This window comes from Rissa tridactyla, chromosome 25 (genome assembly GCF_028500815.1).
Source record: "Rissa tridactyla isolate bRisTri1 chromosome 25, bRisTri1.patW.cur.20221130, whole genome shotgun sequence".
Lineage (NCBI taxonomy): Eukaryota > Metazoa > Chordata > Aves > Charadriiformes > Laridae > Rissa > Rissa tridactyla.
In genome coordinates, this window is record NC_071490.1 from 1009576 (window position 1) to 1029334 (window position 19759).

Genomic DNA, 19759 nt, shown 5'->3' on the forward strand with positions numbered 1-19759 from the left:
GGGGGGGTGGGTGGTGTCTCCGGGGACCCCCATTTCTCTTCCCCCTGCCCCGCACTGTTGCACTGGCCCAAATCCCGCCTCCGAGGCCCCGCCGGGGCAGAGGGGAAGGTGACTGCTGTATATTTTCATTTTTCTTCTTTTTTTTTTTTTTTTTTTTTAATTATTATTATTGTTTAAAACGAATCCAGCTGTATATTTTCTTTTTTAATTATTAGTACTTAAAATTAAGCCGGTGGCGGCCACCCTGCGGGGATAAAGGCTTCAAGGCCGCGGCGGGGCTGGCACCCGATGCACTTGGTGACACACCGGACACCCCCGCCTCCCCCCCGCCGCCGCCGCCAGCACGGCAAAAGCACCCCGTAATGCAGTACGAACACCCGGCGGCGGCACCCATGGGTGCTACTCGGGTGCGTGGACTCGCTGGTGCAGGAGGAGGTTGGAGCTGCGGCTGTAGCGGCGGCCGCAGTGGGCACAGGGAAAGGGCCGCTCGCCGGCGTGCGCCCGCCGGTGCCGCAGCAAGGCCGAGCGCTGCCGGAAAGCCCGGTGACACTGGGGACAGCGATGGGGCCGCTCTCCCGTGTGCCGCCGGCCGTGTTCCACCAGGCTGGCTCGCTGGGCGAAGCGCTGCCCGCATTGGCCGCAGGCGAAGGGCCGTTGGCCGCCGTGCGCCCGCCGGTGAGCGGCCAGCGCTGCCCGTTGCCCGAATCGCCGCCCGCATTGCCCGCAGGCGAAGGGCCGCTGCCCGCCGTGGGTGCCGGCGTGCGCTCGCAGATGCGCCCGTTGGGCAAAACGGCGCCCGCACTGCCCGCAGGCGTGGGGCCGGATGCCGGCGTGGGCCCGTCGATGGCGCAGGAGGTTGGCGCGGTCGGCGAAAGCCCGGGAGCACTGAGGGCAGGTGTGGGGCCGTTGGCCGGCGTGGGCGCTGCGGCGGTGCTGGGCCAGGTAGGCGCTTTGGGTGTAGGCGCGGGGACAATCGGGACAGCGGTGCGGGCGCTCGCCGGTGTGCACCAAGCGGTGCCGCAGCAGCGTGGCACTGAGGGCGAAGGCTTTGCCGCACTCGCCGCAAGGGAAAGGCCTCTCGCCCGTGTGCGCCAAACGGTGCCGGGTCAGGTGAGCCCGTTGGCGGAAGCGGCGCCCGCAGTCGCCGCAGGCGTGGGGCCGTTCGCCGGTGTGGGTCTGGGCGTGCCGGGCCAGCGTGGAGCGGAGGGCGAAGGTTTTGCCGCACTGCGGGCATGGGTGCAGGGGCCCCGCGCCGTGGGCACCCTGCCGGTGTTGGGCAAGGTGGGCGCTTTGCCGAAAGCGCTGCCCGCACTCGCCGCAGGCAAAGGGCCGCTCGCCGGTGTGCGCCCGCTGGTGGACCAGTAGCCCAGCGCTGCCGGCAAAGGCTTTGCCGCACTCGCCGCAGGCAAAGGGCCGCTCGCCCGTGTGCCCTCGCTGGTGCATTGCCAGCGCCGCCCGGTCGCAGAAGCCGCGGCCGCATTCGGCGCAGGAGAACGGGCGCTCGGCACCGTGCAGCGCCTGGTGCCGCGTCAGGGTGGAGCTCGCCCCGAAGCGCTTCCCGCATGCCCCGCAGCGAAAGGGCCGCGCGCCCCCTGCCCTGACCTCACCGGTGGCGTCACCGTTGCGCTGGCACGGCTTGGTGGCATCGTCCTCGTGCTGGTGCTGGGGGGCAGATTTGGTGCTGCTGCCATCCACCCTGTCCTGGCATCGTGTCCCCAAATTGGCGCTGCTGGTGGCTCCCTCATCCTGGTGCCCCGGAATTGGTTTGGAGCTGACGGCATCTGCCCGGTTTTGGTGTTGTGTCCCCAAATCGGTGCTGCTGGCATCTGTCCCGTCCTGGTATTGTGTCCCCAAATCGTCACTGCCGGTGTCTGGCGGGTCCTGGCATGCTGGCATCGGTTTGGCGCTGTCACCACCCTCTTCATCTTGGCATCGGGGCTCCGAATCGGCACCAGCCCAACACGGCAGCATTGTTTGGGTGCCACCGCTGCCTGTCCTGTCCTGGCTGCTTGGCGTCACTTTGGCACTGGTGGCATCTGCCGGGCATTGGCATGGTGGCCTCAAACTGGCACTGCCACCGTCCTCACCGTCCTGACTCGCCGGCAGTGATTCGACGCTGCCGGTGTCCATCCCGTCCCGGCACGGTGCTGCCGGTGTCCCGCCGGGTCCTGTCTGCGGTGCAAGGAGAGAAGGGGTGAGCAGGCAGCACCCAAGGTGGGGGGGGTGGTCGTAGACCCCCACCCCGTGTACCAGGGACAGTGGTGACACTGTGGGCAACCCAGTGCCATGGTACCGACGGATCCCACTCGCCGGTGCCCTTCCCAGTCCCAAACTGGTCCCCCAGTACCGACTTTCTGGTACCAGCCCGGTGCACCCATTGCCTTGCCGGTAACTGGGCCCCGCAGCCCGGTACAGCCCCCTCCTCCCCAGTACTGGGTGCCTCCCCCACTGGCTTCACACTGGTCTCAGCACACCCCACCCCCAGTACCCCCAGTACCGCTGCTCCTCGGTCCCAGCGCCCCCCATTCCCGGTATCCCCTGGTCCCTGCTCCCCGGTTTCAGTGTCCCCCCCAGTCCCGGTATCGCCCAGTCCCAGTCCCCGTACCTGCTCCCCAGTCCCGGCCCACCCCCTGGTCCCGGTATTGCCCGGTCCCAGCCCCTCCATTCCCCGTATCCCCTTTCCCAGTATCCCCCGATCCCGGCTCCCCCTGTACCTGCTCCTCGGTCCCAGCCCCCCCATTCCCCGTCTACCCGGTCCCTGCTCCCCGGTCTCAGTGTCCCCCAGGTCCCAGTATTCCCTGGTCCCCACCCCGGTCCCGGTATCCCCGTTCCTGGCCCCCGTACCCGCTTCCTGGTCCCAGCCCCCCCGTTCCTGGTATCTCCCGATCTCGACTCCCCCCGTACCTGCTCCCTGGTCCCGGTATCCCCCGATCCCGGCTCCACCCGTATCTGCTCCTCGGTCCCAGCCCCCCTCATTCCCGGTCTCCCCCGGTCCCTGCTCCCCGGTCTCAGTGTCCCCCCCGGTCCCGCTGTCCCCTGGTCGCCGCCCCCCGGTCCCGATCCCTGTACTGCTCCCCGGTCCGATATCCCCGGTCCTGGCCCCCCTACCTGCTCCCTGGTCCCAGCCCCCCCATTCCCGGTATCCCCCGTTCCCGGTATCCCCCGTTCTCATCCTCCGCTCCCGTTCCCGGTATCCCCCTGTCCCTGCTTCCCAGTCCCGGTATCCCCCGGTCCCGGTATCCCCCGTTCTCATCCCCCCCCCATTCCCGGTATCCCCCGGTCCCTGCTCCCCAGTCCCGGTATCCCCCGTTCCCATCCCCCCTGTACCTGCTCCCCGGTCTCGGTCTCCCCCCCCCGGTCCTGACCCCCCCGCCCCGGTCCCGGTCTCCCCCTCCCGGTCCCAGCCGTGGCCGCGCTCGGCCCCGCCCCTCGGCAGCTCCGCTCCGGTGGTGAGGGCGCCCCCTGGCGGCCGCGGGCGGCGCTGCACGGCGAGGCCCCCCGGGACACGGGGTTGGGGGGACAGGGACAGTCGTGGAGACCCCTGCGGGGACGGGGAGTGCGGTGGGGGGGGGGGTCATCTGGGGACACCCGTGGGGACAGGACCGCGGGGGAGGCGGGGAGGGGCCCTGCGAGGGCGAGGACAGGTGGGGGGGCGGACGACCCGTGGGGACACCCGGCACTGGTATGGCACGACTGTCACTGTGAGGGGACACCCGGCCCCACCATGGGACACCTGGTACCACCACATGACACCCAGCGCAGCCATGGGACATCCAGCACCATAACGGGACACCTGGTGCCACACCATGGGAAACCCGGCCCCACCGTGGGCCAACCAGCACCACCATGGGACGCCCAGCACAGCCATGGGACACCCAGCCCCACCATGGGCCAGCGGACACCACCATGGGACATCCAGCACAGCAATGGGACACCCGGCCCCACCACGGGACACCCGGCCCCAGCATGGCACACCCAGCACAGAACTGGGACATCTGGCCCCATCACGGGCCATCTGGCGCCACCATGGGACACCCAGCCCCACCACAGGCCGTCTGGCACTACTGCGGGACACCCAGCCCCACCACAAAACACCCGTCACCACCACGGGACATCCAACACCACCACAGCTCACCCAGCACCACCACAGCTTACCCAGCACCACCACAGGACAGCCAGCCCCACCATGGGACATCTGGCACCACCACGGGACACCTTGGCCCCACCATGGGACACCCAGCCCCACCACAGGACATCTGGCACCACCACGGGACACTCGGCACCACCACAGGACATCTGGCACCACCACAGGACACCCAACCCCACCACGGGACATCCAACACCACCACAGCTCACCCAGCACCACCACAGGACAGCCAGCCCCACCATGGGACACCCAGCCCCACCACGGGACACTTGGCACCACCACGGGACACCCAACCCCACCACAGGACACCCAGCCCCACCACGGGACACCCGTCACCACCACAGCTCACCCAGCACCACCACAGGACAGCCAGCCCCACCGTGGGACACCTGACCCCACCACGGCCCCCCCCTTTCACCCCCACAGCCCCGTGCCCGCCCCACGGCAGTGGGTCCCCCTCCCACCGGACACGATAAACTGGGTGCCAGCGGGTGGCCGGGGAGCCGTGGCCAGGGCTGGTGGGTGCTGATAGCACCCGGCCCTTCCTGCGTGGCCAGAGCCAGCGCGGGGCCCAGCACCCGCCTCGGGGACACCCGCCTCGGGAACACCCGCCTCGCCCATGGGTGCACCCTGGTGCAGGCAGGTGGTGCCAGGCATGGGGACACCCCGGTGACAGTGACAACACAGGCACTGCCATGGGGACACCTTGGACGCTGACATCTGCTGAGCATGGGCATGGGGACACCCTGGGCATAGAGACAATGGGGACACCCTGGGCGTGGGGACACCCTCGACATCGCTATGGGTGCACCCTGGGCATGGGGACACCCTAGTGACAGTAACACCACAGTCACTGCCATGGGGACAGCTTGGACACTGGCATCTGCTGAGCATGGGCATGGGGACATCCTGGACATTGCCATGGGGACAATGGGGACACCCCAGACACTGCCATGGGTGCACCCTGGGCATGGGGACACCCCAGGCCTGGGGACATCCTGGACATTGCCATGGGGACACAGTGGGCAATGGGTGCACCCTGGGCATGGGGACACCCTGGGCATGGGGACACCCCAGGCACTGCCATGGGGACACCCTGGGCATGGGGACACCCATCCCTTGCTCCCCCCGAGTCCCCCACATGCCACCCAGCACCCTCCCCCCCAACCAGGCAGCACCCTTGGGTCCCCTCCATGGGACTTGTCTGTGCTGTCCCCCACCAGGGACACCGGGGGCTTTGCCAGCACCCCTTGGGGGCTGTCACCGGCAGTGCCACCTCCAGCCAAGCTTTGGGGTGCAGGGAGGGAGCTGCCGGGTGCTCGGGGGGCCCCTTCGAGGCCCATCCCCAGGGTGAGGGTGCATCCGGCACCCCCCCACCACCCGCTTCCCGCAGGCTTTATCAGCGGGGACACCCGTTGGGGACAGCTCTTCGGCGCGGCGGGGACAATGTACGGCAACATCGAGTCCAGCCAAGCCGAGCAGGGGCAAATGTGGGTGCTGGGGCCCGGCGACAGGGAAGGTAGGGAGCACCCTTGGGTGCTGGTTGGGGTGGGGGCAAGCCCAGCAGTCCTGCTGTCCCTAACGTACACCCCCATGTCCCTTGTGGGGTCTCACGGTGCTGGGGGAATCCCCTGTCTCAGTCCCTGGTGCCCAAGGTGGGGGGGTCCCCAGGGTAGGTGCTGGCACCCAGAGGGGTTCCCCCCACCCCTGGTGTCTGAGGGGGGGATCCCCAGGAGGGACTGTGGCATCAGGGAGGGATCCCCATCTCCATCCCAGGCGCCCAACGGGGGTCCCTGAGGACGTGGTGGCACTAGAAGGGGATCCTCAGTCCCTGGTGCCCAAAAGGGGTCCCCAGGGCGGGTGGCGGCACCCCGGGGCAGGGGGGGGTCCCAAACCCTGGTGTCTGAGGGGGGTCCCCAGCATGGATTGTGGCAGCAAGGAGGGATCCCCATCGCCATCCCGGGTGCCCAGCAGGGGTCCCTGGGGAAGTGGTGGCACCTAAAAGGGGATCCCTTGTCCCTGGTGCCCAAGTGGGGTCCCCAGGGTGGGTGGTGGCACCCAGAGAGGACCCCCATCTCCATCCCTGGTCCCTGACGGGGTGTCCCCGGGGTGGGCAGTGGCAGTGAGAGGGATCCCCATCTCTGTGTCTGGTGTCCGAGGGGGTCCCTGGGGTGGCTGGTGACTCCCAGGGGAGACTCTCCCATCCCCAGTGAACAAGGAGGGGGTCCCCAGGGCAGACGGTGGCACTGAAGGGGACCCCCTTTTCCATCCTTGGTGCCCAAGGGCGAGAGACACCGGAGAGGGATCCCCCACCCCTGGTGCCCCATGGGGTGTCCCCAGGCAAGTGCCACCAGGGGGAATCCCCCATCCTGGTGCCCGAAGGGAGTCCCCAGGGATCATGGTGGCACTGGGAGGGGGAGATCCCCTTCAAGTGCTGTCACCGCTGTCCTCTCCCCAGCCTGCAGCGACCTGTGCCCCACGGAGGAGAACCTCTATGAGCCCCTGGACCCCGCCATCACCGTGCCAAGCCAGAAGCACGTGTCCGACTCCCCCAGTATGGCCTGGGCAAGGGCAGAACCATCACCGGCAGGACCAAACCACGCTGCGGTTAAAGCCAGTGCCCCCCAGTTCTGCCCCAGCCGGGGGTCGGTTGTCACTCACCCACCCTTCCCAGCCTCCGGGTGCCGCTCCAGGGACAAGCTGGTGTTGGTGGGTGCCGTGGCCCTGGGGGTCTCGGTGCTGGTGAATGTGGTCTTGCTCACGGTCGGCTCACGGCACGGTGAGTAGCGGGGGCTCGGGGGCGCCCCCTTCCATGCGGGGAGACGAGGCTGGGGCTGCTGGGGGGCAGAAATAAGGTTATCGGGGTGTTGGGGGTCTCTACAGGGGGGTTTGAGTGCTCAGCACTCCTCAACACCAGCCCCTCTCCCACCCCTGCTCCATGGCGATGTCCAGGGTGTCCCCATGCCCGGGGTGCACCCATAGCAATGTCCAGGGTGTCCCAATGCCTGGGGTGTCCCTATGCCCAGGGTGCACCCATAGCAATGTCCAGGGTGTCCCCATGCCTGGGGTGTCCCCATGGCAATGTCCAGGGTGTCCCCGTGTCCCCGCTCAGCAGATGTCGGTGTCCCCATGGCAGTGCCATGGTGTCATGGCGGGGACAATGTACGGCAACAGCTCCGGGACACCCTGTGCCCTGCGGTGACAGGGTGACCTGTGGTTTTTGTCCCCATTTTCCCCCTCCCAGTTGCAGCTCTGACGGAGGCGCTGGAGGCAGAGAAGGCGAAGGAGCTGCCAAACATGGGTGCGTGTCCCCCCTGTCCCCTCCTTTTCCGTGGTGACACCCACAGACGCGTCCCCCAACCTCTGCGTGTCCCCAGTCCCCATATGGGTGCCCAGGTGCCCCCCCTGCTTCACCGGGAACCTCTCCCACAGTCTCCCAGTCCTTCCTGCTGTACAACGAAGACCACAGAATGTGCGTGGAGGCCAGGGGACGAGACTTGGCGGTGACAACGTGCCAACCCGAAGCCGTGGCACAACGGTTCCAGTGGTTGCAGGGGGGTCGGCTATGGGGCTGGGGGGGCCAGCATTGCATTACGGCCACCAGCGGGAAAAACCTGGCCCTGGTGAGGCTGGAACCGTGCCGGGATGACAGTGGGTTGCAGCGTTGGGAGTGCCGGGAAGGCGGGTTGTTGGCGTTGGCCGGCTACAATCTCTACTTCAACTACGGCAACAACAAGCAGCGGACGGTGATGCTTTACACCGGGGACCGGGAATGGAGCCGCTGGGTCATCCATGGGAGCAAGGATAACATCTGTTCCCGCTCCAGTTAGTCCTGGCACTTTAATTCCAAATATTTAGGGCTTCGCCTAACCCTGTGCTGGCTGAATTTCAGCCTTAACATGGCACGGATACAGCTTAAGCGAAGCTCAAAATGCCACAGGGCCCTACACCTGATTTAACCCTACATTTAGGGTGATTTAGGTAAATTAACCTAACCCTAAACGAGCTCAAACCCTAATGGGGCCCTAACCCTGATGCAGAATTAACCCTAAAACCACGTGATTTAACCTAAATTTAAGTGAGGTCAAACCTCTTATCCCTTAACCCAGCTCAAACCCTAAATATATGTGATTTTACCTAACCCTAAACTAACCCAAACACCATCCAGGCCATAAGTATAAACCATTTGTAGCCCTAAATATATAGGATTTAAACTAACCCTAAACTAGCCCAAATCCCAATAATCCCAATCTAGCCCTAACCCGAAATATATAGGATTTAAATTAATCCTAAACGAGCCCTAATCCCAGTGGGGTCCCAACTCTAACTCAGCCACAGCTCTAAATATCTAGGATTTAAAATAATCCTAATTTAGCCCAAAATTCAGCGAGGTCTTAACCCCAACCCAGTCGTAACCCTAAACGTACAGGACTCAAGGTAAATCCGAACCCCAGTGGGACCCCAAACCAGTCACAACCCTAAATATACAGCATTTAACCTCATCCTGACCCAGTTTAACCCCATTGGGACCCCAAACCAGTCCTAACCCTAAATATATAGGATTTAACCTGATCCTGACCCAGTTTAACCCCAATGGGACCCTAAACCAGTCCTAACCCTAAATATACAGGATTTAACCTCATCCTGACCCAGTTCAACCCCAGTGGGACCCCAAACCAGTCCTAACCCTAAGTATACAGGATTTAACCTGATCCTCACCCAGTCCAATGGGACTCCAACCCAGTCCTGACCCTAAATATATAGGATTTAACCTCATCCTCTCCCAGTCTAAACCCCAGTGGGACCCCAAACCAGTCACAATCCTAAATATATAGGATTTAACCTGATCCTGACCCAGTTTAACCCCAATGGGACCCTAAACCAGTCCTAACCCTAAATATACAGCATTTAACCTAATCTTCACCCAGTCTAAACCCCAGTGGGACCCCAAACCAGTCACAATCCTAAATATATAGGATTTAATCTGATCCTGACCCAGTTTAACCCCAATAGGACCCTAAACCAGTCCTAACCCTAAATATACAGGATTTAACCTGATCCTGACCCAGTTTAACCCCAATGGGACCCTAAACCAGTCCTAACCCTAAATATACAGGATTTAACCTGATCCTCACCCAGTCGAAACCCCAGTGGGACCCAAACCAGTCCTAACCCTCAATATATAGGCTTTAACCTGATCCTCACCCAGTTTAACAGAATATTAATATACATTTTAATATTAATATTAAATATACAGAATTCAACCCAAACCCCAGCTGTAACGCCAACCTGGTGGGGATGCTCAGCAGCTCCCGCAACCGGGATCGTGTCTCCGGACAGGGCTGTCCCCGGTTTTTGGGACCTCTGAGGGGTGACACCCCCCCTTTTGTCTGTGTCCCCCCCTGTCCCCAGGCTGTTCCCCTTGCCCCAAAGGCTGGACCTATTGGGGGAATTCCTGCTATTTCTACTCCAAGACGCCGAGTTCCTGGGATAACGCCCAGCGCTTCTGCTCGGCCCTGGGCACGCAGCTCCTGGAGGTGGACGGCACCGAGGAGAAGGTGAGTGGGGAGCGATCCAGGCATCCGGGGCAGGGGATGGGGAAGGGGGAGACACTACGGTGCCCGAGGTGGCCTTTGCGGGGAGGGGGACAATTTTTTGGGGGGCGGGGAGTGTCTGAAAGCCCGATGCGAATCCCATAAACCCTCTCCTGAACCCTACGACAGCTTTGGGGTCACCCCATTTTTCCCTGTGGGTGGGTGCTGCTGAGCCCTCACCCTCAGATTTACCCCAAATCTGTCCGTTTAACCTTAAATTTACACTCTAGCGTAAATTTCTAACATTTACGCTAACATTTTCTAACATTTCTACAATTAAGCCCAACGCCATTCCTAATAGAGCTCTGTAACCCTCATACTGAGCCAAATCCAGCCGAAACCTATCCCATACCATATCCCTGATCCTAAACCTGACCCTAACGCTATCTCTAACCCTGAGCTAGTCCAGACCCCAGTGAGCCCTAACCCTTAATATACAGGATTTAAGAAAACCCTAAACTAGTCCACGTCCCAGTGGGGCCCTGACCCTTAATATATAGGATTTAAGAGAACCCTCAGCTAGTCCAGACCCCAACGGGGCCCTAATCGTAAATATAGAGGATTTAAGAGAACCCTGAGCTAGTCCAGACCCCGACGACGCCCTAACCCAGCCCTAACCTTAAATATAGAGGATTTTAGAGGGGGGGGGATATAGCATCAGGTCCTACCTGTCACCGGGACCTGCTGTCCCCGAGGGTGGGCAGGGGGTGGTGGTGGGCTCTGCCATGGGGCGACGCTGCCTTTGCCCCCCAGGGTCACATCCAGTCCATGCTGCAAGGCTCCTCCTGGCTCGGCATCAGCGATGCAGAGGTGGAGGGTACCTGGAAGCGAGGAAATGGGACTATCCTACTCCGGCAAAGCAGGTACAGCCCTGCGGGCCCTGGGGACAAGGGTTTGGGGATGCGGGGGGACACCCCTAAATGGTCCTGATCCCCCCTTCTCGTCGCAGCTCGTGGCACAGGGACGAGCCCAACGGCGGGCGCCAGGAGAACTGCGCGGCGGTGAGGGAGGACGGCCAGTGGTACGACTACCCCTGCACCTATAAACTCCCCTGGGTGTGCGAGGGGCGCCCCTGAGCGTGCAAGGGACGGCCCAAAAGTCGTGTGCCCCCCCCCCCCCCAGCACTCGCCACCCCCTTGGGGGGCTCCCCCCGGCCCCCCTCTCCGCTTGTCACATCCGACCTGCAGCGCTCCGAGATGCAGCTCCGACCTTCAGCACGTCCTTTTGGGGGGCCGTGGATGGATCTCCGGGGGGAAAAACTGGGGTACGGGGTGGAGCGGGGGGGGGGTCCCTGCAGGGCAATAAACACGTGTGCAGAGTGAGACCCCACTCCAGTGACATGGGGGGGGGGGGGCTTGCACAGGATGGGAGACCCCCAGTGGTGTGGGGCGGATGGGTGTGGGGTGACTTGGGGATTTGGGGGTCCCTCAGCAAAGCAGCGGTGGTTTTGGGGGTGATGCCCCATGGAGGATGTGGGGGGCTGGGGGGTGGGTCTTGAGCCCTCCCAGGCTCCCCGTAATCCCTTTATTTACACTCTAGGGTCCCCAAAATATCTCCCAGATCCCCAAGTACTCATCATACCCCCCCCAAATATCCCCCAGGGCACCCCCAAATGCCCCCCAGACCTCCCTAAATACCTCCGGACCCCCAAACACCCCCCAAAAATGCTCCAAATACACCCAAATCTACCTAAATCCCCCCATATATCCCCTATGTCTCCCCCAAATACCCCTCAGATCCTTCTAAATCCCCCAGTTGCCTCCAGGTCTCCCCCATATACCTTCCAGACTCCCTAAAACCCTCCCAGACCCCCAAATACCCCCCAGGGCTCCCCCAAATACCCTCCAGACCCCCAGATACCCTCCCAATCTCCCCCAAATAGCCCCAGACCCCTCTAAATCCCCCAAATACCCCCGAGGTCTCCCCCAAATATCCCCCAAACCTCCCTAAATCCCCCCAGATCCCCAAATATCCCCCAGGGCTCCCCCAAATACCCCCAGGCCCCTCTAAATCCTCCCTCAGGGCTTCCCCAAATACCCCCAGACTTCCTAAATCCCCCTCAGGGCTCCCCCAAATACCCCTAGACCCCTCTAACCCCCCTCCCTGCCCGACTCCCTAAATCCCCCCAGACCCCCAAATACCCCCCAGGTCCTCCTCTCGAATACCCCCAGACCCCTCCAAATTCCCCCAGACCCCTCTAAAGCCCCTCCAGACCCCCAAATACCCCCCCAGACTCCCAAATACGCCCCCAGAGATCCTCCAAATACCCCCCCCAGACCCCTCTATATCCCCCAAATACCCCCTCAGGGTTTCCCCAAATACCCCTCAGACCTCCCTAAATCCTCCCAGATCCCCAAATACCCCCCAAGAGCTCCCTCAAATCCCCCCAGACCCCAGGCCCCTCTACACCTCCCCAGACCTCCCTAAATCCCCCCCAGATCCCCAAATACCCCCACAGGGCTTCCCCAAATCCCCCCAGACCCCCACATACCCCTCAAGAGTGCCCCCAAATCCCCCCAGACCCCTCTAAATCCGCCAAATACCCCCTCAGAGCTGCCCCAAATACCCCCAGACGCCTCTACACCTCCCCAGACCTCCTTAAATCCCCCCAAGACCCCTCAATACCCCCCCACCCCGAGCTCCCCACACCTCTCACCCGGTGGCCGCGGGCCCGGGGGGATCCGGGAGGTACCGCGCTCCCGGGGGGGGGGGGGGCTGTTCCCGCTCCGAGGTGGGGAGGGGTTCCCCGTCCATGGCGGGGGTCTCCCGGTCCATGGGGGGGTGTCCCGGTTCGGGGGGGGGGGGGGTGTGGGGGAGGCTGTGTGTCTCTCTCCCCGGTGGGGTTCCGGACTACAGCTCCCGGCAGCGCTGCCGGCGGCATCCCAGGAATTCGCGCCGCGGGATGGCGGCCCCGCCGCTCCAGGCCCCGCCGCGCTGAGGGGACGGGGACGGCCTGAAGGGAGCGGGGCCGGGCTGAGGGGACCGGGTCGGGTTGAGGGGACCGGGAAAAGCTGAAGGGGACCCGGACGGAGCGAAGGGGCCGGGGTCGGGGGGGGGCCCAGCGGTGTGAGGAGACCCCGGTGAGGGGAGCGGCGGGGCGGGGAGGGGGGGGGTTGGGGGGGGGGCGATGGCGGAGCCGCTGCTGCGGCGGACCTTCTCCCGCCTGAGGGGCCGCGACCGCCCGCGCGGGAAGAAGTCGGACGGCAAGGACAGAGGTACGGACACCCCCCCCGTCGAAGGGACACCCCCCACCCCCCCCCTTCCCGGCACCCCGGGGTCCCTTCTGCACCACCCTGAGGAAGGGACACCCCGCCGAGGAAGGGACCCCCCCCCCCCCGCCCCCCACACACACACCCCCCTCAAAGGAGGGGACCCGCCGCCCGAGGAAGGGACACCCTCATCAACCTGGGGTCCCTCTTGCACCCCCCCCCCCAAAGAAGGGGCACCCCCGAGAAGGGATCCCCCAACCCAAGGAAGGGACATCCCCCCCCCCCCAAGGAAGGGACACCCCGCATCAACCTGGGGTCCCTCCTGCATCCCCCACCAAAGGGACCGTCCCGAGCACCCCAGGGTCCTTTCTGCACCCCCCCGAGGAAGGGACACCCCCGTCGAAGGAGGGACACACCCCCCCCCCGAGGAAGGGACACCCTCAAGAAGGGATCCCCCAACCCGAGCAAGGGACACCCCCCTCAAGGAAGGGACCCCCCCCCATCAACCTGGGGTCCTTCCTCCACCCCCCGGGGAAGGGGCATCACTCGACGAAGGGTCCCCCCATCACCCCAGGGCTCCCTCTGCACCCCCCCTAAGAAGGGACACCCCCCCACACCCCCTGAGGAAGGGACCCCCCCCCCATCACCCTGGGGTCCCTCCTGACCCCAGGAACGGATTCCTCTCCCAAGGAAGGGTGCCCCTGTCCCCCCAGGAATGGCCCCCCTTGTCCCCAGGGGCTCTCCTGCCTCCCAAGGAAGGGACCCCCATCCCCCCAGCTCCCTCTGTGCCCTACAGGAGCCGGGGTGTCCCCCCGCCTCGGGTCCCTCCTGCCCCCACCCCACATCTTTGGGGTGGTCAAGCCGTATGGGGGTCACGGGCCCCTGGAGCAGCTGCTGGGGACGGTGGCACATGGCAGGGGGGGGTCGGTCACAGACTCCTTCCAGGGCTGGGGGGCCCCCCCCAAGAGCAGCCATATGGGGGTCATTGACCCCTGGAGAAGCTGCTGGGGTTGGTGGCATATGGGGGGGGTGTCAAGCTCTCAGTCGGGGGGGATCCTGGGGGCCGTGGGGTGCCATGGTGGGGGGAGGCACCCTGCTGTGGGTGGGGTGGGGTTCACTGTTGGGGGGACACCCCCCCGGTGTGTGTGTGTGAGCCAGGGGGGCAGGACCCTGCCTTGCAGCACAGAGCCAGGGGACACAGGCAGAGCCACCCCCGTCCCCATTGGGCTGCAGAGGGGTGTCCCCCTCCTTACCAGGAGCCCCCCCAGCCCGTGCCGGGGCAGTGGGAGCACGGCTGTGGGTCCGGCCAGCAGTAAACAACCGGAAATCCCGCTTGGCAGAGCCAGCATCGGGAAGGGGGGGGTCCCATCCGGGACGGGGACGGATGGTGGGTGGCCTGGTGGGATGCTGGGGAGGGGGGGACAGGAGCAAGGTCCCCGTGTCCCAGTGGGGTCCCCGTTGGCTCAGACCGGCTCTTCTCCTTCTTCCCGCAGAGCATCCTCCACCGAGCCCCGATTCTCCGGTGGACCCTGAGGCGGCGTTGGTGGAACCGGTGCCGGTGGCAACCCGCAAGCAGAACTGGGCCCGTTTTTCCTGTGGCGGCCGTGACGAGAGGCCTCCCAAATCCTCCCCAGATCTGGCGGACACCGGTGAACTGGACCCTGCTGCCGGCAGCCCCCAGCCTGGCGTTGAACCCCCCAGTGAGGAGGAGATGGAGCCAGCGGAGGAAGCTGAGGCGGTGAACGGCTCTGGGGAGCTCGGTGGTCCTGGTAGGAGCCCTGGTCACGGCGCCTATTTGCAGAGCTTGGAGCGGAGCAGCCGGCACTGGGTGCTGTCATCAGTGAAGGGACTGGGATTGGATGAACCGGGCAGTGGAGCCGAAGCGGATACCGGCGCTGCCGGCAGTGAGGGCGAGATCTGGTACAACCCCATCCCCGAAGATGAGGACCCCCAACCTGGCAGCTCCTGGCAAATGTGGGGCAGAGGGAGCCGCGACGCCGAGAGGGGCCGTGGTGGGGAGTCACCCCCAAAGATGGGGAGGGAAGAGCCCCCCCGGGGCGGTTTGGGGACAGTGGAAGGCTCCGGACCCCGCGGTGGCACGGCCCCGGCGCTGCCCACGGCTGGACGAGGAGAGGAGCCAGGAGCCGGCAGGACCCAGGCTTGTGGTGAGTGGCAGCACACCCACAGCTATGGGTCGGGGAGAGGGGGGACAGTGGTGGCCCCCAGTCCCCTACAGCCCTTGTCATCCTGTCACTCCCCCAAGAGTGTCCCCTAGACCCCACCATCCTGTCTCCATCCGCAGCACCCTGTGGTCTTTGTCCTTTCTCTGTCCCCTGTGGGGTTTTCTGGACCTTGTGGTCCCCAGACCTGATGGTCCCTGTCCCCAGTGTCCCCCAGACACCATGGTCCCTGTCCCATAGGATGGCATCATCCTGATCCCATGGTCCCCATCCCTTCTGTGTCCCCAAGCCAGTGGTTTCTGCCCCTTCCCAGTCTCCCTGGACACTGTCCTTCGAACCTCACAGTCCCTGTCCCCAGGGATGTCTCCTGGACCCCCCAGTCCCCATCCCCCAGGAATTGTCCCCCAGACTCCCCAGTGCCTGTCCCCACCCCAGGAGAGTGTCCCCCAGACCTCCCAGTCCCCGTTCCTTCCCCATGTCCCAGGACATTGTCCCCTGGACCCCCCCATTTCCATCCCTTCCCCATTCCACAGGAATTGTCCCCCAGACCCCACAGTCCCTGTCCCCACCCCAGGGGAGTGTCCCCCATCCCGCAAAGTCCCCATCCCCCAGGACATTGTCCCCTGGATCCCCCCCTCCCCATCCCTTCCCCATCCCACAGGAACTGCCCCCCCCAGGCCCCCACCACCACCCATCCCATGGGACCCTTCCTCCACCCCACAGCGCTTTCCAGGGAGCAGCCCCATCCCACCCAGGCTTCCCAGTTCCCCCCCCATCACCCACTCACCCCTTTCCCCCCGCTCCTAACAGGGAAGATGCCCATCCCATGTGTGAGCTCGGGGACGGGGCTGCCCACCCCCTCACCCCCTCCCAGCCCCAAGAAGGGCCGTTCGCTCAACAAGGTCAAGTCGCCGGGTACCGTCCGTCGCCTCTCCATGAAGATGAAGAAGCTGCCGGAGCTACGGAGGAAGCTGAGCCTACGCAGTCCCCGTCCCCGGGGCCAAGAGGGTGGCACCTCTCCCTCCGAATCCCGCAAGGAATCCAGCAACGTCATCAGCCGCTACCACCTAGACAGCAGCGTGGCTTCCCGGCCGGGGCTACCGCGAGCCAAAGCAGCCGGCAAAGGTGGCTACTTGAGCGATGGCGACTCCCCGGAGCTGCCGGCTAAAGCCGGGATGCGTGGCGAAGCAGAGAATGGGGAAAACGGGCTGGATGTGGGCGCTTTTCGCCCTTACAGCTGCGGGGAGACGCCGCCGCGATGCGGGCAGCACATCTCGGGCTTGGTGAGCGTTCACCTCCACGGCGTGCGGGACCTGAAGCCGCCGCGGGCCGAAGCCCGGGAGGTTTTTTGCGTCTTGCAGGTGGACGCGGCCAACCGGGCTCGTACGGCTTTGCTGCCCTGCAAAACGGCGTTCCTCGGCCTCAACCACACCTTCAACCTGGAGCTGGAGGGTGCCCGGCACCTCAAGGTGATCGTCTTCTCTTGGGATCCCACCTCTTGCCGCAACCGTCTCTGCTGCCACGGCACCGTGGTCCTGCCCCACATCTTCCGAGGTATGGAAGGGCGGTGGGGTTTGGGGTTTGGCAGCTCGGCACCCCGTTGACGGCACCATTTGGCTCCGTAGGTTGCCGGGCCCAGCAGCTGGCGGTTCGGCTGCAACCTCGCGGCGTCCTCTACTCCAAATTCACCTTGGTGGAGCAATGGGAGAATCCCAGCGAGCGGGAACCCCGGGTCTTTGGCGTGGAACTGGGCCAACTGGTGGAGAGGGAGAAGACAGCCACCAAAGTCCCCTTGCTCATCCAGAAATGCGTGGCCGAGATAGAGAAACGAGGGCTGAAGGTGAGGGGGGACTTAATGGTGACAGCTACAAGGGGCGGGGGGGTGGCAGTGGATGAATCCCCCCCTCTCCAGACAGCGGTGACGGTGGCCCTGTTTGCAGGTGGTGGGGTTGTACCGGCTCTGCGGCTCGGCCGCCGTCAAGAAGGAGCTTCGTGATGCCTTCGAGAGGGACAGTGCGGCCGTGACACTCTCGGAGCAGCTCTACCCTGACATCAACGTCATCACGGGTGAGTCCTCGGCCTGGAGGGCGGGGGGGCCCCCTGTGCACCCCATGGGACCACACTGATGTCCCCCCCACCCCGTGTCTGCCCACTGCAGGGATCCTCAAGGATTACCTGCGGGAGCTGCCCACGCCGCTCATCACCCCCCACACTCTACCACGTCGTACTGGAGGCCATGGCCAAACGACCCCCCCGCGCCCCCCCGGCAGAGCGGGATGCTGTCACCCTGCTCGACTGCCTGCCCGCCATCGAGAAGGTGGGTGCCCAGCGCCAAAAGGGGGGTACTCCAGCACCAAAAAGGGGGTACCCGGTAACAAAAAGGGGGTGCCCAGCACCAAAAAAGGGGGTGCCTGGCCATGGTGAGGGATTATGTGGGGATCCCGTTGCCGCCCAGCCCCGAGGTCTCCCCCCATCCCAACTTGTCGCTGTAGATGGTCCTTATTTCTTGACCTGTGACAAGTCCCCATGTCACCTTCCTCTTCAGGACCCCCCTCAAGCATTTTTTTTTGGGGGGGGGGTGGGGGTGGTGTCTTCACATTTCCGCCTCCGCATTCACTGTGTGACTCCACCCCGGCGACATCCAAAGCCAAATCCCCTGGGGCGATTCCTCTGGGCTCTGTTTTGGTGGTGGGGGGGGGGGGGTGTGGGACAACAGGGTGGCATCCGAGGAGGTCCCCGCTGAGGCCGCTTTGTTCCCACCCCCCCCCCCCCCCCCCCAGGCCACGTTGACGCGTCTGCTGGACCACCTCACCCTAGTGGCTTCTTTCCACGACTTCAACCGCATGAACTCGCAGAACATCGCTGTCTGCTTCGGCCCCGTCCTGCTCACCCAGAACCAGGAGCCCCGGTGTTCTGGCCCCGGCACCCGCGGTTACGCCCACTGCGAGGACATCGCCAGCGCCGTTGACTTCAAGAGGCACATCGAGGTGCTGCACTACCTGCTGCAGGCCTGGCCGGGTGAGCAGGGTTGGAGGCCGAGGAGGGGGGACAGGCGGACACATCTGCACCCCCTCACTTTGCTGGGGGGGGGGCTCTTTGCCTGGCCACCTCCTGGGCCACCATCGGTGGCAGCTGCTCTGGGGGTCTGTGACCCCCCCCCACACACACACTGTGGCTGCACCACGAGTCACTGTCCCCAGCAGCTGCTCTGGGGGGCCGTGACCCCTATGTGGCTACTCTTGGGAGGGGTCCCCAGCCCTGGAAGGGGTCTGTGACCCCCCCACCATGAGCCACCAACCCCAGCAGCTGCTCCGGGGGTCCATGACCCCCATGTGGCTGCTCTTGGGGGGCGGGGGGCCCAGCCCTGGAAGGGGTCTGTGCCCCACCCCTCACACACACACACTATGTGCCACCATCCCCAGCAGCTGCTCCAGGGCTCTGTGACCCCCCATGTGGCTGCTCTTGGGGGCCCCCCCACCCCTGGAAAGGGTCTGTGACACCCCCATGTGCCACCATCCCCAGCAGCTGCTCCAGGGACTGCGCCCCCCCCTCCCCTTCCCCCCCATCTCCTGCAGAAGTCCTGGGGTTCCCCTCTTGCCTGGTGGCATCCCCACACGTCTGCCCTATGCACCCCCCCCCCGCCCCCCATCCGGCTTCCCCCGCCTCCAGCAAAAGGTCTGGGCCCTGCCCCCCCCGCCATCCAACAGCTCTCCTGGGGGGGGGTCCCTCCATTTCTTGCTGGTCTGTGCCTGCCCCCTCCCCATCTCTAGTAACGGGTCCCCCCATTCCCAGCAACTGAACTGGGATTCCCAGTTCCCAGCAAAAGCTCTGTGCCCGCTCCCCCCCCACATTTTCCCAATACCCCCAAACCACCCAGTGACCCCCCCGCCCTGTTTTACTGCTCTCTCTGCAGCCCCTCGCTCAGCCCTGGCCCCCCAACTTTGGGAGGGGGCGCAGCCCGGTTGCCCGCAGCAGCAACGGGGGCCAGCGCTGCGCCTGGACCTGCTGGAGAACGCGGTGGTGGCCCGTCACCGTCCCCGAGGACCGGAGAGTCCCCCCAGCAACCGCTACGCCGGCGACTGGAGCATCTGCGACCACCAGTTCCTGCTGGTACCCGGCGCAGCTGGCAACGCTGACTACGACGAGGCGGCGACCGGCGATGATGACAGCGAGGTGCCACCACGGCGGCCCCCGCACCAGCGGACCCTCTTGGTGGCTGATTTTGCCCTGGGCGAGGAGCCGGAGGCAGCCTTCGGCCCCCGCCTCAACCTCAAGGACTTCGACGCGCTCATCCTCGACCTGGAGCGGGAGCTTTCCAAGCAGATCAACGTCTGCCTGTGAGACAGTGCCGATACCAGTGCCAAAACCAGTGCCAAAACCAGTGCCAACACTTGCACCAGTGATGCTGACACTGGTGCCAATGATGACACCGGTGATGCCAACACCAGTACCGACACTGGTGATGATGCTGACACCAGTGATGCTGACACTGGTACCAATGGTGGCACCGGTAATGCCAACACTGGTACCAATGCCAACCACCAGTACCTACGGTGACACCGGTAATGCCAACACTGGTACCAGTGCTGAGACCAGTACCGATGCTGACATCAGTGATGCCAACACCGG

At 64.5% G+C, this 19759-nt stretch overlaps 3 protein-coding genes across 4 annotated transcripts; 2 read left to right on the top strand and 1 right to left on the bottom strand.

Annotated features, from left to right (window-relative positions):
- Window positions 1-122: 122 nt before the first annotated feature.
- LOC128901457 (zinc finger protein 835-like) lies at window positions 123-4180 on the bottom strand. Its single transcript, XM_054183469.1, has 2 exons — window positions 4156-4180; window positions 123-2172 (listed from the first exon to the last, which is right to left on the bottom strand). Exon 2 carries the CDS (start codon window positions 2128-2130, stop codon window positions 400-402), a length of 1731 nt encoding a protein of 576 aa, XP_054039444.1. The 5' UTR covers window positions 2131-2172; window positions 4156-4180; the 3' UTR covers window positions 123-399.
- Window positions 4181-5541: 1361 nt separating this feature from the next.
- LOC128901504 (CD209 antigen-like protein D) lies at window positions 5542-10826 on the top strand. 2 transcript variants are annotated; one of them, XM_054183552.1, is made up of 7 exons: window positions 5542-5666; window positions 6606-6926; window positions 7392-7448; window positions 7580-7972; window positions 9560-9705; window positions 10495-10604; window positions 10691-10826. In XM_054183552.1, the coding sequence occupies exons 1-7, from the start codon at window positions 5594-5596 to the stop codon at window positions 10815-10817; spliced, it is 1227 nt and encodes a 408-aa protein (XP_054039527.1). In that variant the 5' UTR covers window positions 5542-5593; the 3' UTR covers window positions 10818-10826. The 2 variants fall into 2 exon arrangements, with proteins under 2 accessions (XP_054039527.1, XP_054039528.1); XM_054183553.1 differs by lacking the exon at window positions 7580-7972.
- Window positions 10827-12862: 2036 nt separating this feature from the next.
- SYDE1 (synapse defective Rho GTPase homolog 1) lies at window positions 12863-19484 on the top strand. Its single transcript, XM_054183544.1, is given in 9 exon segments — window positions 12863-12956; window positions 14444-15115; window positions 15941-16684; window positions 16756-16970; window positions 17071-17197; window positions 17289-17341; window positions 17343-17447; window positions 17911-18148; window positions 19044-19484. Coding segments are annotated over 9 exon segments (2670 nt in total). The 5' UTR covers window positions 12863-12868; the 3' UTR covers window positions 19472-19484.
- Window positions 19485-19759: the final 275 nt, after the last annotated feature.

Bases quoted from the DNA above. Each gene is read 5' to 3' on its own strand.
- LOC128901504 (XM_054183552.1), top strand. From the start codon at position 5,594: ATGTACGGCAACATCGAGTCCAGCCAAGCCGAGCAGGGGCAAATGTGG. The intron at 5,667-6,605 runs GTAGGGAGCACC...TCCTCTCCCCAG, and splicing joins GGGGCCCGGCGACAGGGAAG to CCTGCAGCGACCTGTGCCCC. The intron at 6,927-7,391 runs GTGAGTAGCGGG...TCCCCCTCCCAG, and splicing joins CACGGTCGGCTCACGGCACG to TTGCAGCTCTGACGGAGGCG.
- LOC128901457 (XM_054183469.1), bottom strand. From the start codon at position 2,130: ATGGACACCGGCAGCGTCGAATCACTGCCGGCGAGTCAGGACGGTGAG.